The sequence below is a fragment of the Orbicella franksi genome, chromosome 5, assembly GCF_964199315.1.
Source record: "Orbicella franksi chromosome 5, jaOrbFran1.1, whole genome shotgun sequence".
In the NCBI taxonomy this organism is placed as follows: domain Eukaryota; kingdom Metazoa; phylum Cnidaria; class Anthozoa; order Scleractinia; family Merulinidae; genus Orbicella; species Orbicella franksi.
Window position 1 is genome coordinate 1,812,401 of NC_138149.1, and position 17,500 is coordinate 1,829,900.

Consider the following 17,500-nt stretch of genomic DNA (forward strand, 5'->3'; position numbering starts at 1 on the left):
TCAAAGCAATTTGAAGAAAGTCAGCCTTGACTTTGTCTCCAAGTTTTTTGGTTGTTAACAAGAGTTCCTCGTCAGTGTCAGTGCTATCATCAACCAGTCTGTCTAAAATGGTTTCTTGCTGCTTTTTGATAAGCCTGTATCTTGTCTCCACTTGATTAAAAGCTGTTTCAAGTGTTTTCACTTCTGGTTTTACCGAGAAAATGATTTCAAATTCTTCTATTAACTCGTACAGGATTTTTACAGAATTTTCCATCTTTCCTGCGAGGGTTTTGACGTCTACTTTAGGCGGCATTTTGAGAAGAATTCAATTTGTGTAGGCTTTAGCTCCAGCCTCGTTTTCATGCGATGTTACTACCAGCGAGGTCGTCGTCCTTGATTTGGTAATCCAGCAATGAAGATGAAAATGAAATGAAAATGTCAAACAAATCAGATATTCTTACTTGTCCTTAGCAAAGACAGTTCAGCGTAATCTTGATGAAGATCCTGTGTAATTCGAGAGCATGCACGACGATTCGGTGTAATCTGTGACGGCTCAACTTGAACTTGTGATACGAAGTTCGGCGGTTGTCGATAATTTCGCGATTCGGCGTAATCTTCGATGACAAATTTTGACTGGTTCGCTCCTGCGGTTAAAGGCGCTACTTACTTTGAAAATTAGCCCACCAGGGATCAAACGTTGTCAGATTTATTTGAACTAGAGACACGGCTCGTTGCGTCCGTGGTTACATCGTAGTCAACTGAAATTGAAATAATTACAAGATAAATTATTATTTACAACATTCTAAATCGAAGCGACAAACGATTTCGAAACTTACAATTTGTGTTCCTGGGTGTCGGATCCCTTTGATCGCTATCTTGATGTTTGCTCGCGACTGTTGATTGACTTGACTTCGAATGTCCGTTACATGATAAGATTTTCTTTTTAAAACATAAGTCACATGACTTGTTTTTCCCGCCACGCGTGGTCGAGGCGATTTCGCAATTACCGACGATAATTAATTCAATTTTTTTTTTTTTTTTTTTTTTTTTACACGCGAATGAACATGCAAATCAAGGCGTGTATTGAAATTTCAATATTCTCTTCAACGTATTTCACAATAAACCTCACGCAAGCAAAAGGGAGTTTATCGGTAAATTTTATCACTTATTTCACGGTTATTCAAACAAAAACTTACATTTTCCATGTATCAACATTGCCAAAATCCATTTGCGATAAAACAAAGGCGAAAAAGCGTTGATCTCTCCCCAAAACAATGTTTTTGGGCGTCGAAACAGCTTTTCGCCATAAATTTCCTTCTAGCGACTTGCAATGTTTGCCCCCTAACGATCCCAGAGTTCTTTTCGCAAACACGGGTATCCGATTACTGGCAACTCATTCATTGTCCATCTCCAAACTCCCATCATCTTTGTTATCGTTGTCCAGATGAATCCTAGTCCTCAAAGTTCCTCGAGCACCTCAACAGGAATTTTACGAAATGGTCTTCCATGATTCCAACTTCTGAGTCAAAATTCTCAAAAATTATTTCCGTTTTATCCAAGATGTCTGCAAGAAACTTAGGAAACTCAACTTCTAAATCTAGTTCTCCTTCGCCCGCCATGTTTTCAGTGCTCTCTAGTGCTCAGTTACTCTCGTTCCTGTTGGCCGCGCTCGGCCCAGGAAGATTGCATCGATATTTGAGGTATTGGATTGAATCAATATTCCAGGTATTGGATCGAATCAATATTTTAGGTATTGGATTGAATCAGGAGCCATAATCGGGGACGGAGACCGTAAGCGCGCGCCATTTCTAGTATTGGGGTTGTCCCCATGATATGGGACAATAATTCTATTTTTAGAACAAATTGCGCCATCGCCTGCGGCACACGCGCGTACATGCTGCGAGGATTTTTGCGGATGTCGCGCAGGGGAAATGGCGTCCGAAATTCCCGAAATTTTTCATGTTTTTGGCCCACAACTCAACGCGTTTACGTCTGTTGGAATTTTGCTTAAGTATTTTCGTCGTAAGCTGCTCCAGTTTGAGTGAAGTAAGACAGTGTCGAGTTTAGGTATGTTCCGCTGTAAGCTTACATATATCGCTGACCAAGTTGTGTTCCGACGAATGCTTCTTTTACATGAGCAGTACATTACTCCACTTTAAATTTCACATATGTTGAAGATTAACAGCTTTTCCATTACACAGCAAAAAACTAGCTGGATATATTTAGATATAGCAGAGCTTCAGGACTTCAGAGTTTCCTAGCTCCTCTTGCCACACGCTTGCGAGGAATTTGTCAGTCTATCGCGACCGAAAAGTAGAGCAAAATAATTGCTAGTTTGAGTTTCGCTTGAATTGTAAGCAACGCTTGATGTTTCATCAAGGCCCAATGACTTTACGTCCGTAGATACTGCTCAGTTTTATTCGTGTAAAAATCCAGTAAATTCTCTGTTGTCGATGAAAGAGAGCGCCCGCCGATGCGTGTTTTGTAAAGTCAGTAAACATGACAAATTGTACTTCCGCCGCACTTTCGTGTGAAAGCGTACATCGAACTCAAACAATAACTCTATAGTTTTTAAATATGTTTAAGATTGATAACATATTAAGAGCTAAGCTGAAAATATGTGAATAAAGCAGAAATAATCAGCAAAGTTACTATGACGCCTTCTTTAATCAACTTGGAATAACGATTTCGATTTTGTTGATCGAGCTATCAAAACTCCTTGTCTAATTTCATTTTCGCAGTGTAAAACTTCACTATGCTTATGTTGAAGAAACACACATGCTGTTAGTAGCCTTTTTTTACGTTCGTGAAATTTGTTACAGCGTCTCAGCACAAAAGATAACGAAAGAAATCTTTGTCAAGATTTGTTGACAATTAAAAACACCGACTCGGACTTGAAAGTGCACGAGCTGCACTATGCAAATGAGCTAATTGTACGCGTCAGACTTTCCTTTCAAAAACTTTTGCAAACTCACCAAACAGGCAGAAACAATAAGAAACCGTCAAAACAGGTTTTGGTTATGATGAGCCATTGTTTGAGAAACTCACAAATTAACTCGATACCAGAGTAGAGAGTTTTCTTGCTATAGTCTCAAGTCAGAACAAACGCAAAAACATACGCGTAAGCTTACAACTAGCGTGAGCAGATCTTATTATTCATTCCCAGCGAGAGATTGAAGTCTTGTTTTCGACCCTGAAAAACCCACCTTTTCCGTTAGCTCAGAGCATTAAACTACATATAAGCGCCCTGGTTCGTATTCCCTGCCTTATTCCCTGTCATCGCTGTGAAAAATACGCAAGAGAATCTCTCAACTCTCACCATTTGATCACGCAACGTGACAACATCCACGCGAGAGCCCCCGACATGTGCGTGAATCCGCGCGGATATATGACGTCAGGATGGCGCAATTTGTTCTAAAAATAGAAAAATTGTCCCATATCATAGGTGCGCGCGTATCCCGAGACTTACGGTCTCCGTCCCCGATTATGGCTCCTGATTGAATCAATATTTTAGGTATTGGATTGAATCAATATTCCAGGTATTGGATTGAATCATAAAAATTAAAAGATTGAATTGAACCAAAAATTTTATTTACCATTGGATTGAATGCCTTTTTCTCTTTAAATAAAACCGTTATTTAAAGGATTAAACATATATTGCAAGGATTTAATTTTGCTACAAACGGCTTGCCATAGATTGGCTATCTGTGTTTCAACACAAGATACTCGACATTATTTATGTGGTGTTTAATATGTGGTGTAGTGTTTGGTATGTTTCTTAATGACTTGACACGTCCGGTTGAGTGCTGTTTTTTTCACGACACTTGGTAGCAGAAAGACAGAATACTGTTGACAATGGTGGCTAATAGGAATCCATCCATTTTACTAAAATACTTGGTAATCAAAGCGATCATTCTTGCTAAAGAAGGACGAAGAGATAACACAAGAACAACTCACTGGTCTTATAAACTAGTGCCAGGCCCCTATAGGGAAATCATGTACGGTGTCCAGTCCCTTATTTGTAGCATTCTGCTCTAGAGAGTTATCGATCACCGGAGGGAAACCGCCAAGCAAAATGTAATTATGCCAAACTACACAACAGAGGTACTAAATTGGAAACCATGTAGACCTAGCTATGAGCTATAAATATTTGTTATCACACCGTAGTCAAACGGATTCGACACGGATACCTTTACTTCATTTAAACTCCTCTTAATAACACTTCATTTGAACTCCACTTAATAACGCAGCACACCATACCCATTTAAAAACTGAGTTAATGTTAGTTGCGTCGAGACAGAAGATATCAAAATTTCTTGAAATTCCTTCTTTCAGTATAAATCACCATCCAGTGAAGCAGGTGTCATCTACGAAATCTCTTGGTGTGCACATCAATCAAAATATGAACTGGGAATGTCATATACAGAACATTTGCAAAAAGATTGTGTAATGCTCATTTGCATATTGCGTATCGCTAAGGACTATGGGATGATCTTATCAGCCAGCATGGCGATCTATGTGACTGGTGATTGAGAACGCATTAAAATCTTTCGTTTATCTTGTGCATCTTGAGTTAACACTGAAGGAAAACCTTACAATGGCGACGAGGATGGGATCGCTGTAATTGCAGACGAAAATCTTCGGGTTTGAAGCGCTGCACCAACCAAGAAAACACATCACCAATCGACTGTGTTTTCGATGTTTTCGGATGTCAATCGGATCCTTCATCGACCTCAGCACCTTCGCAGTCTTCAGGAACCCCTACCTACACTACGGCTACAGCGATCAACCTACCGACCTTTCCAGAGTTTGAGCTTCAACTGAGAGACACAGCACGTACCCGTATGTTAAGCGTTTGAACAACATGTTCACTGCGATGAGCATTACCCAAGCATCCCGAAAGAAAGCAAGGCTACTGCATTATGTTGGTAAAGAGAGCTGCGATGTGTTCGAAACTCTTACCGTAGCAGAACCGACCGAAGAGAGTGATGAATACAAAACTGCTGTTAAAGCATTCGCCGATTACTTCAAACCTCAGAATTGTGTTGATCATCACGTGTACATCTTTCGTCAGGAATCGCAAAATTCTGGTGAGAACATCACTGAGTTTTACACGCGTCTTCAACTGCTCGCACGCAAATGTGAGTTCGCCAATACCGAGTTGGAAATAAAGCGGCAAATAATTCAAGGCACTTCATCAGTTCGCCTGAGACGCAAAGCCATCGAGCAAAACCTCAACCTGAAGGGCCTGCTTAAGGCTGCTCGCTCAATGGGGACCGCACACGAGCAAACCAGCGAGATAGAGAAACAACAATCGCACGCAGTTGGCCGTAGCAACAACAAGACAAGTGGCGATCGAGAGGAGAGTTCCAATGGTCCACCCAAGCTTGGCTCTCGCAACACTAAATGTGGTCTATGTGGTGGAAGTTAACCACACCAAGGAACGTGTCCTGTTCAAGGCAAGAAGTGTATGAACTGTGGCAAATTAAATCACTTTTCTAAAGTATACCGCAGTAAACCCATCAATCATTCGAAAGCTACGCGCCCACGAAAACCTTCGAAAGGCAAGCACCGTGCCAGACTTGTGGATAGTAAAGGTCCTTCTGATGACGAAGCTCGACTTTAACCCCAGCAACTGCTGAAAGTGATAGTAGCGAAGAATACACCTTTAATACTGGCGCACAGAAACCCCAAACAGCCAAACCCATATTTCAGGTCAAGGTAATGGACACACCAATCTGCATAATGGCAGATCCAAGGGCGACGGTGAACATTTTGAGCAAGAAGGACTTTGAACAGTTATCCTTTAGACGCCTGAAAGCAGCGTTATCGACCAAGACCACTTTGGGATACTTCGACCCAAAGAAACCTACTTCCATCTTCGTCGATGGTAGCCCTATCAGTTTACAGCAGCGCCGTCTTAACCCAAGAGGAAGAGTCGAGTAAGGAAGTGATACCGCTGCACTATGCAAGTTGCCCGCTTACTCCCACTCAGGCAAGGTATCCCCAAATTGATCGTGAAGCTCTTTCAATTTACTGGGCAGTCAAGCGCTTTCACCTGTTTGTGTATGGCAAAGAGTTAAAGGTCATCACTGACCATAAGCCCTTGGTGTCTTTGTTCAACAACCCGTCCTCCAAACAATCTGCCAGGATCGAGCGCTGGCTCTTGGAGCTACAACAGTATCGTTTCACTGTAGAGTACCGCCCCGGTGCCTCCAACCCAGCCGGCTACGAGTCGAGACACCATTTTGAGATCCTGAATCTCACAGCTATGATGTAGAATCTGAGGAACACATTTCATTTGTCGCAAGGAGTGCTGTACCGAAAGCAGTGACATTGTCTGAGATAGAGTCTGTTACAGCAAAGGATCCAATGCTTCAAGCTATCATGTCTGCCGTCATCTGGCTGCTGGCACAAAGCCCCTCCTGATGTATCATTATCTGAACTGTCACGTTATGAGCAAGTGAAAGAGCAGTTAACATGTACAGACACTGTTTTGTTGAAATCTGATCGCCTTGTGGTACCTGCTACGTTGCAAGAACGAATTGTTGACATTGCTCATGAACGCCATCTGGACATAGTAAAGACAAAGACTCTTCTGCGAGAGAAGGTGTGGTTCCCATGCATGGACAAGATGGTAGAAACGAAGATCAAGGCTTGCTTACCGTGTCAAGTGGTTACCCCAGTTTACACAAGAGAACCGCTTCAGATGTCAGTATTACCTGACAGCCCTTTTGATGAAGTCAGTGTGGCCTTTGCGCATATGGATGGTCAGACCTTACTCCTAGTGGTTGATGACTACTCGAGATTTCCGTTCGTTGAACCAGTGTCATCTACGTCTGGTAAAGTATTGTAAAGCGCCATGGACAATTAATGGAAAATGGCGCTATATGAATGTATATTTATTTATTTATTTGTTTATTCCCAAGTTGCATCAGTTATTTTCCACATTTGGAGCTCCCCATGTAGTCAAATCTGATAATGGCCCGCCGTTTAATAGACAAGAATTTACAAAGTTTGCGTGTGTGCTGGGTTTTAAACTTCGAAAGATTACTCCCCTCTGGCCAAGGGCTAATCGAGAAGTTGAGAGATTTGTGAAAACGTTGAAGAAATGCATCAAAGCAGCCAAAGTAGAAGGGAGAAATTGGAGAAAGGAGCTGCAAGCCATTTTGCGCAACTATCGCACTAAGCCCCATGCAACCAATGGTGTTGCCCCCGCTGTACTGTTGCTGAAACGGCCAGTTCGCAACAAGCTACCACAAGCCAATCACATTGACCCTGTAGCTGAGATCGTACGCGAAGCGACTCCTCACAGAAGCTCAAGATGAAAGCTCATGATGACAACAAGGCCTATGTGAAACCTTGCAACAACTCCCCTGGCGAGGCTGTGCTGCTCAAGAGACCATTTTCAGTATCAAAAGGTGGAACTGTGTGTGATCCTACCCCCATGACTGTTGTGAGCAACAAGGGCAGTATGATCACAGCCGAAGGCGAGAATCGCACAGTCACAAGAAATTTGTCATTTTTCAAGAATGTGTACCAACCAGCTGTTAGCCATGGAAATGATGAGTCTCAGAACAGTGGCTTTGGCTCTTGACAATAGCAACAGCGTGAACCCGCAGGTAGCTTGGGCTAATCAAGGCGGGCCACATCTATATTTATATTAGCCCATTAATACATAAATAAGATTGTTATGCAACTACTTATAGAAGGATTTTCTTGCAGCAGAGCCAGGTTGTGGAATAGCCTATCCAGTGACCTTCATGCAAAAACATCTTTACATGATTTTAACCTTAACATACATCACCACAGTTTTGAATGAGTTTAAACACGGCATCCTTGGAAAGCAGCTCTTATAAGTATGTAGTTTAGGTCAGTTAGTTTAGTTAGGGATAACAAGTTGATCTTTTATCATTTTATAATCTTTGCTGAAGGATTTACCGTGTATAAATTAAGTTACCTTTACCATTACCATTACCCTTCTCAGAAACAAGAATAGAGCTAAGTAGCTTGGAAGCCAACAGTGAAAAGACAACAGCAAAATTGTCAGGAAACGTGCCCGGCTTCACAGACCTCACTGTTCCCTTGTGAAAGTAGACGTCTCCACACAGGCTATGTTTTGAACAAATCATATAGTTTTGATTTCCTCATGTTTGAACATGATGAACAGAGATTACTTTGTTTAAGGAAATCAAATGTTCATAACCACATGGTCATCAATATAGAGCAAGGTAAGGAGAGGATCAAAAAACAGTCAACCAATCAAGTTGTGAAATACCTGTACTAGTTGCAACTTGTAACAACTGTAGAAGTTGTGTGAATCTGATTTAAATGTACAGAAACAGAACTCAACTCATAATTAAATTTATGCTCATCATATGTAGACTACCAGTAGTTCGTCTTTCACTTAGTCCATCAAGCGAGACCATGAATAGACCGCAAGGAAAAACTGGTCGTGTAAAATCCGTGGGTCGAGAAGCGCTTCTTGCCAACAGGATTTCACGCAGCCATTTTTTCTCACGGTTCTCATTCGCGTCACACTCGACGGACAAAGCAAGACTAATTAGACAGAGACTACTCATAGTCTAGATGAAATGATAACTTTTGAACTACGGTGCAGAAAAAACTGCATGTAGTTAAATAAATAGCAATTTAATGAAAGCTAGTTCATTACCTCGGATATTTTTGTTGAATTCATTGTAGTATCTTCTAAAACTGCTCGAAGGACTGCATTTGCTATCTGTTCTGCCTTGCTGAGATCCCCATCTTTGATTGCATTATTAAACTCGCTGTCATTTGCTGTTATACGTTTGCTGATTTGATCTGGTCTCAAGAGCCCTAGATCTGTAAATGGTTCAACCTACAGAAACATTCGTGTGCAATATGTGACAACATACCGGTACTGGTTGTTAAAAGTGACAACCTGCCATTTAATATGCATGCAATGTGATGCAAGAGTTAATATAATCAAAGATATACTATACCTGCACAGACAGATGAACCGTTGGAGCAGACACGCCATTTGTATCAGTCACTGTGACATTGAACTTCACAGTATAATTCCAAGACAGCTTTCCAGATGGCAGCCATGAGTTAACACCATTACTAGAGCCGTAGTACAACAGCCCATGTAGACCATTCTGTAGTTGATATTGAAACAAGTAAGACAGGGGGATGCTGTGACTTTGCCAGTCACTACAGCTCAGGTTAAAAACAGTCTTCAGTGAGGTGCCATTTGATGGAGTGATGGAACATGTCCCCCCTGTAGGTGGTGATGAAGTGGAGATGTCGCGAGCACTCATTCCTTGTTGACCGTCCATAGTTTGAACAAACACTACCAGCCGGTAGTACTTTCCGCCATCAAGGGAGTCCTCTTTGATTACAATACTGCTAGAATCGAGGGATGTAGTTGTGATAAGTTGCAAATCTTGTATTTTCCTCCAAACAGTGTCATTATTTGTGGCAGATGGGTATTGTTCATAAAGTATCCATTGGTATGAGGATATGTCGGAGCACTGCGGTCCATAGCACTGTGACTGGATACTTAGTTTAACTGATGGACTGATTTTAGGTTCACAATTTATTATACATCTGAAAATCAAATGAAAATAAATATTATTTCATGTATACTGCCTTTGAACAGCTTATATTCTAGGAAGGAGGAGAGACCTATCATATGAAACAAACAAACAATCTGAGTAATCGATAAAAGTGCCGTTTTTTGTCACTGACTTGTATATTTTAGCTAGACGTTTCGGTTAACTCTTAAGCCTTCATCAGTTGAAAAAACCGCTTGATGTTACGCGCGATTTAAAAACTTTTTAAAATTGAAACGTTGCGCATGCTGTATGCACGTGACTCGAGAGAATTTTAAGTGCATGCTAAGCACTTGTAGACTTCAGAGATGACGGCTATGGATCATTCCCAGCGTTCGGGTCTTTTACAGACATCCAAGCTTCTAGAAAAAGCCGCTGATGGTAATGTGCCTCATGTCCGACAACTTCAACGTTTTCAGAATCCATGTGATGATGACATTTGTGAACATGGCACACAAGTTTGGAGTTATGATCGAACATCAAGAGAGCCTTTTTGCGCTCGGAAACCTGCATATTCAGTGATCTTTCGGTCTGGCCATAGTATACAAACTCGCACTGACTGCAATTGATTCTGTACACTACTCCAGATGATGGGCTGTCGGTTTCATCCTGCTGTTTAAGTCGAGGAAAAAGACTGTTGATGGTTCTCTGCGGCTTGTAGGAAACTTGTAAACTTTGTTGCTTTAGTAAGTGACCAATTCTTTCGGAGACGCCCTTAACGTAAGGAAGTACTACAAAACCATATGTGGTAGGCTTAGTTGGTTTTGTTGACAGTGCTCTTTCACATTCGTTGATAAAGCGAGAGGGGTAGTTGTTCTCTCGAAGCACCGCTTTTACTCGTCACGTTTCCTCGCGTTTCCCTTTACTCGTCGAGGGAATGTTTCTCGAACGAAGGAGTAACGAGTTAACCACTGATCTTTTGTGGCAGAGGGGTGGTGAGAGAGAAAATCAAGGTAGCGGTCTGTATGTGTTGGCTTTCTGTAGACCTCCACTTGAACTCCACACGGCACGGCAGTTCCATCATCTGGAGTAGTGTAGAAAATCAATTGTAGTCAGTGTGATTTTCTATACTATGGCCAGACCGAAAGATCACTGAAGATATAGGTTTCCGAGCACAAAAAGGCTGTCTTGATGTTCGATCATAACTCCAAACTTGTGTGCCATGTTCACGAATGTCATCATCACATGGATTCTGAAAACGTTGAAGTCATCGGACATGAGGCACATTACCATCAGAGGCTTTTTCTAGAAGCTCGGATGTCTGTAAAAGACCCGAACGCTGGGAATGATCACATAGTCATCCCTGAAGTCTACAAGTGCTTAGCACGCACTTAAAATTCTCTCGAGCCACGCGCATACAGCACGCGCAACGTTTCAATTTTAAAAAGTTTTTAAATCGCGCGTAACATCAAGCGGTTTTTTCAACTGATGAAGGCTTAAGAGTTAGCCGAAACGTCTTGCTAAAATATACAAGTCAGTTACAAAAAACGGCACTATTATCGATTATGTCATCTCCTGACTACATTTACTCAATTTTTAAACACAATCTTTGAGTAACTGCACTTGTTTATTTCATGGCTACGTGCTAATAAGTGGCTCTTTCTTCTCATGGATGTCATGCTATTCTAACATTAGTATCAAGAATCTTGCCGGTTAGTGGCAAAAGAAGTTTCAAGGAAACGAAGAAATAATAACTAAAAGTACTTAAGTGATCCAAGGTACCAATTGCATCCAGAACCAGTGACAAGCATTGGTTTGGGATCACCAGTAACCCGTGAAAAATTGAAAAAAAAAAAAATAATAATAACAAATAAATAAAGTAACTGAAAAATCTGTTAACATCCCATGTATGTCTCTTGTGTCTTCTGTAGCACGTGCTGTTAATTAATGCATCGCTCTCAGGTGTACAGTGGCATTTTAATAAATTAATGTTTTATTAATTATTCAATTCTGTTTATTTCTGAATAGCTAATTTATCTATCTATGCTCCAATTGGACTTAATAGCCACTTAGGTTATTTTGTTTGGTTTGAAGTCATGGTGTTATCTACTGGGCATCTGCCACTACCTGTACCATATAATAATGCAGAGAAGAGAATCAACAATATAGTTCTTAGTGTAAACTGCAGACTGTAGACCTCAGACCGGGGGTCAAATGCAGACTGCAGACCAGGGGGGAAATGACAGGGTTGATAAACAATGAAACAACTTTCATACCGTTGAGATATTTGAGGGGGATCCCCTTTTTTCAAGTGTATAACTTGATGATCACTTGAGTTGCGATGATCTTTTGTCACCACCAGTTTAACCACTAAGGTCGTCAGGTCCTGGAACATGGAAGAGGCAGTATTGATGGTAACTTCAAGTCCAGAATCATTCCCAATATAATGAACATTTGACTGGCTTATTCCTGTGAAGGAGTCTCTCAACACTGTCTGTAGGCCAGAATAGTTGCCTTTGATCTCACCATAATGCCAGGTGAAGTTCATCCTGGAGTAGTTACCAAGTCCAACAACCGGGTCATAGGAAAGTGATGCATTCATCGTGATGTTTTCGTTTTGTCCTCGGATTACTTCGGCACCACCATAGATGATAGCTATGAGGTTTGGTTTTCTTTGGATGGGCTTTCCATCTAAACACCATCAAATAACAGCTTTCATTAGTTTACACATATCGTATGTATTGTATCAAACATAAAGACACATACACCTGTACTGTAAACAAGGCACCAGAGTCAAGATCTAGCTATTGCAGCCTGCAAAGTTCTTGAAAACAGAAAAAAGCAAAATTGAAAAAGCAAATTTTTCGACTTACATAATTGAAACATATCTGAGAAAAGAGAATTAAAAACAAAATACAGACAAGCAAGAAGACAACAATATCTACTTTCAATTTAGGCTGTGTTGATAAGTATCACGCAGAAAATAATTCTGCAAGTACGCTGGGAAATTTTACTTGGGACTTCTATCTCTTATGGTGCTTTTTTAGGAGCAAAATATCAAGCGGATATCAGTAATGCTTTCTCTAATAAAATTGTTGTTTTACATCATGGATCAAGTTAAAAGTTGTAGAAATCAAATTTGAGTGTGAAAAAATAAGTTTTAAAGTGTCATCCATCGATGTTTTGGAGCATACATCGCTTTTGTGATACCGGTGATACTCACATATTTGGAGGGAGATTGCTTTACTATGTCAGATATCTAAAATGCACATCATAGATAAAAATGTCAATAAAACCACGGAAAAAATGCGCAGAATTGTAGTCATATTATGTAGTTTAAATTCTGCATACACTGTGATGAACAAAAACATATGAACTCATTGACTGAGTGGAATAGCCAGGCTGGCGCTTGCATTGAGGGACGTGAATATATTAGAATAGCCGAGGGCCAAATATCTTCCCGTCAGGTTCTGTGTGGCAGTAGGAGAAATGGAACGTTCATAATCTTAGTGTAATTTTACAACAAAGCTCAATCCTTACCTTGACTTACACTGCTTTCAAGTAATGACGAGCGTGATGCAGTAGCTCGTGATGTATTTATACTCGGTGTATTCATTGCACTTGTTGCTGAGATCCTCTGTGTCAATGTTGCTGGCAGCACACTGAGTAGTGTTGTCTGAGAGACTGAAAAGGATGATGAAATGGCTGAGGGCGCTGATATTAAAGGATGACTTGACGAGCCTGCAAAATTATGATCAGAACATTTCAAAAAATATATAATGTTTTAATTACAATTGGGATGTTGACTTCTTAGATCGCCTTATTATGATAGTCATTATTCCCATCACAAAATAACATGCAGAGTGAATGTTTTAGTTACTAATAACGCTTATGTCTATCTTGTATTCCCCTTCACTGCTAGTTACATTGTTTTAGTTGTATTATATTTTAGGTAATACCGTGTACCCATATATGGGAATACTGAAATAAATTGTTGTTGTTGTTGTTTATTACCCAAGGCTAAGGGGGCGGGGGGGGGGGGGGGAAGGTGGGTAAACTGCCAGTGAGAAGTCGAATATTTGAACAGTGCACTTGCAGGGTGTGCTCGGCAAGTTACACCTTTTACCAGGCGCAAGGTGCGTGTGTAGAAGATTACGTTTCAGGCTCATGGTATATTTTCAGTCATTCAGGTTGGCTATTAACACAACTGATCAATGCAACTTACCAGCGCCGGCGTTACCACAATAGCGAAAAAAAAATGTCCTCTGTAACTCATACGCGTAGTAAGAGTTGCAGTTCTTCACTTTAATGATGTTACTACCCCCACAGCAGTCACTGCGATTACTATAACAGACTTTACGTATCACCACTCCTTCAGCAACTGTCGGGTGTGCACCATTAAGCCAACCAGGATACGTAATACCGCAGCGATACCCGAGAACACATTTGTCCGGCATCCGATCCCCGGCAGCTCCTTGGAAACGATACCAACCCGTTACTAGACTGCTATCGTTTCTGTCATGAGGCGGTTCTGCGTTTCCTTGAGCGCGGTCTGCTTCACTCAGGACTGTGTAATTTGTACAACCATCCACTTCAATTGAAAACAAACCAGTTAGAGTTATGACAAAATTATATTCCTTTTTGTTGGGTATCTTATCTCTGTTTTTGTTCAGGTTTGTTATGTTAGCTTATTTATTCTTATTTTGTCTGATATTCTAGGTTTGTCAACATATTTCAGGCTCATGGTATATTTTCAGTCATTCAGGTTGGCTATTAACACAACTGATCAATGCAACTTACCAGCGCCGGCGTTACCACAATAGCGATGGTACGAAGGTGTTCTCTGTAACTCATACACGTAGTAAGAGTTGCAGTTCTTCACTTTAATGATGTTATTCCAATAACAGCAGTCACTGTCACCACTATAACAGACTTGACGTGTCACCACTCCTTCAGCGACTGTCGGGTGTGTACCATTAAGCCAACCTGTACGCGAAGTACCGCAGCGATACGTAAGAACACATTTGTCCAGCATCCGATTCCCGGCAGCTCCTTGGAAACGATACCAACCCGTTACCAGGTCACCATCGTTTCTGTTAAGAGGCGGTTCTGCGTTTCCTTGAGCGCGGTCTGCTTCACTCAGGACTGTGTAATTTGTGCAACCATCCACTTCAAGTGAAAACATACCAGTTAGTTAGAGTTATGACAAAATTATATTCCTTTTTGTGGGGTATCTTATCTTTATTTTTGTTCAGGTTTGTTATATTACCTTATTTATTCTTATTTTGTCCGACATTCTAGGTTTGTCAACATATTCTAGGCTCATGGTATATTTTCAGCCATTCAGGTTGGCTATTAACACAACTGATCAATGCAACTTACCAGCGCCGGCGTTTCCACAATAGCGATAGTACGAAGATGTCGTCTGTAACTTATACACGTAGTAAGAGTTGCAGTTCTTCACTTGAATGATCTTATTCCAATGACAGCAGCTATCGTAACCACTATAACAGACTTGACGTGTCACCACTCCTTCAGCGACTGTCGGGTGTGCACCATTAAGCCAACCTGGACGCTCGGTACCGCAGCGATACTTGAGTACACATTTGTCCGGCATCTGATCCCCGGCAGCTCCTTGAAAACGATACCAACCCGTTACCAAGCTACTATCGTCTCTGTCATGAGGCGGTTCTCCGTTTCCTTGAGCGCGGTCTGCTTCACTCAGGACTGCGTAATTTGTGCAACCATCCACTTCAAGTAAAACCATACCAGTTAGTTACAGCAAGAGAGGTTACAGTCATAAGAAAAAATAACAATAATTACCGATGTGATTCATTATTGTACGGTATCTGATCTATATTTGCTTATTCTTTTCTGTTTTGTCCAAAAATATTATATTTACCAATATCATTAGATAACCTTATATAGTTTTTTCGCTTCACTATTAATTTTGAGGAGTACTTTTTTCTCTTACTAATAAAAGGGTCGTAGAATCATTGCAGTCTTTTGTAAACACGAAAACATACTCTATTCTACTCTGCTGACCTCAGAAAACAAATGCTTAATAATCCGAATGAGGAAATGCAGCAAATTAAATTAAACAAAAGTATTGAATAATTTTCCAGCGTGAACGGCCGACTTTGGACAAATCCACTATCTTTCTAGATATTATACTTACCTCCGCGGGTAGGTGCTGAAAATAATCATAAAGTTTGGATTAAATTCAAATTCAAACGAAGTTGATCAATTCAGAAAAATTCGTAGTAAAACCCTCAAATCTTGATATTTGTTCTTAGATATCGTTCTACAGTGGAACCCCGTTAATCCAGTCACCAACGGACCACAAAAATCTGCCCGTATTAACGGGGTGACCGTATTAAAGGTGCTCTTTAAATAAGACAACGACCGACTGGGCTTAAGCTCGGGCCAGAATAAAGCGGCCGTAATAACGAGGTGACCAGGCCGTAATAACGGGGTGACCAGGCCGCATTAACGTGGTGACCGTATCAAACGGGGAGGCCGTGAGGCGAGGGTTCCATTGTAGATATTATGCCTAATCTGTTTTATAACAACTTGATAGGAAATCAGTCGCGACTGAAAAAAGGACTTGTTTGAAGATTATCATGACATGAATGTAGACAAGCCTATGTGGGTTATTCCTTTCTAATGTCTTGTCCGACTCACTATACCCTTTGGGTTTTGAAGGGCCCAGAAACCGGCAGGGTAACCATAGAGGGCCGAAGCTTATGTGTCGACGACCTCTTTTCTTCAAAACCTTTGTTAGAGACTCTGTTAAGCCTTTGTTGGGAGCAGTTAATTGCGTTTCAAAAAGTCAAAGTAGCATTATTTTTGATCTAAAATCGCTTTAACAAACCATGCATGAGTATTTATTGAGAGAGACGCCTTTACATGGTCAGCTTAACCCTTTGAGCCCAGTTACGCCTATACCCGTAATGAATGGTCGTGCTCTTTGTACCACTCGTGACGTCTTCAATTTAAATGTCATCAGATATTCTTGATAAGCAGTAGAGCTAGGATGGACCTTTCCGTACAAGGGTCGATTTTGGATATCGACGACATTCTGACGTAGCAAATTGAACAACAACGTTATCAGTTTTGGTGGAAAACTGCTGGTAAAATGGTCCACTATGCCTATAATTGATCAAGGTCCAAATTTTGGCTTATGCACATGCAACGAAATGAAATATTGCACAATTTTGTACCTAATCTTCGGGAAATCTATCTATCTGGTAAAACATAGCTTTTTTTTTTTTTAGCAAAACTTAGGCCCATTTAGCGTCAGGGCAGCCAAAAAAGCTGATTAAACGGTTAAAAACGGTATTTTTTTGGGGAAAATCTGGTCCTCAAAGGGTTAACTGTGGATGCTCCACCGAAAGAACGACTCTATCCGGCAGAACTATATCGGTTGAACGTTTGAAAGAAACAATTTTATTATACTGCATTTTCCATTGTATTCGTCAGAATTCTGCTTTACCACAGATCTTGTCATGATATATGTGTAAGATGCTGCAAACTAGGAATGTCTAGCTCATTTAAAGGCGATAGCACATGGCAGAAATATAGTTAGTTGTTTACTACGTCTCTGTTCCTTGTTTCACCTACAACGCACCACTGAACTAAGGCAAGACAAACATTAAACCACAGGCGTTCAAATTTGCCATGGACCATCAGTTTGTTACAGCAGCCGGCAGGGTGCTACACTTAACGATCACGGCCACGGGGAACACAGTGTTAAAACACAATCGCAGAAAGACTAAAGAAGCAAATGGCTTACTTATCTGTGCTGCGCCAAAAACAACAATGGCTTGTAGAAATAACAGTGGTACCATCTTTTATACCTGCAGAAACCACATCAACACTGTGTTTTAATTTGGTGTAAAGTTTGAAAGTGGGAAGAATGCGAGTTACGAATTTGCGAGTTGAAGTTGCCAGTTGCGAGTAGTCGGTTTAAATTGGAGTTGACG

General features: G+C 40.9%; 2 protein-coding genes and 1 pseudogene across 2 annotated transcripts in view; 1 reads left to right on the plus strand and 2 right to left on the minus strand.

The window, feature by feature from the left end:
- LOC145488507 (polycystin-1-related protein-like) overlaps positions 1-17,500 on the minus strand; it is a 51,843-nt gene that overhangs the window by 30,652 nt on the left and 3,691 nt on the right. The window contains exons 2-8 of the mRNA XM_081467388.1: positions 17,311-17,374; positions 15,694-15,708; positions 14,316-14,684; positions 13,056-13,256; positions 11,792-12,206; positions 8,964-9,570; positions 8,654-8,839 (exon numbers count right to left, since the gene is read on the minus strand). Coding sequence (XP_081323514.1) covers positions 8,654-8,839; positions 8,964-9,570; positions 11,792-12,206; positions 13,056-13,256; positions 14,316-14,684; positions 15,694-15,708; positions 17,311-17,365 — 1,848 coding nt within the window. The 5' untranslated portion in view covers positions 17,366-17,374. The remainder of the gene's footprint in view (positions 1-8,653; positions 8,840-8,963; positions 9,571-11,791; positions 12,207-13,055; positions 13,257-14,315; positions 14,685-15,693; positions 15,709-17,310; positions 17,375-17,500) is intronic.
- The window catches only part of LOC145486721 (uncharacterized), a 48,897-nt gene that overhangs the window by 4,547 nt on the left and 26,850 nt on the right, over positions 1-17,500 (minus strand). The window contains exon 2 of the mRNA XM_081465435.1: positions 1-1,387. This exon is cut by the window's left edge and continues 4,547 nt beyond it. Within this exon, the coding sequence (XP_081321561.1) occupies positions 1-292 (292 nt within the window). The 5' untranslated portion in view covers positions 293-1,387. The remainder of the gene's footprint in view (positions 1,388-17,500) is intronic.
- Positions 4,264-7,872, plus strand: LOC145487190 (uncharacterized; annotated as a pseudogene).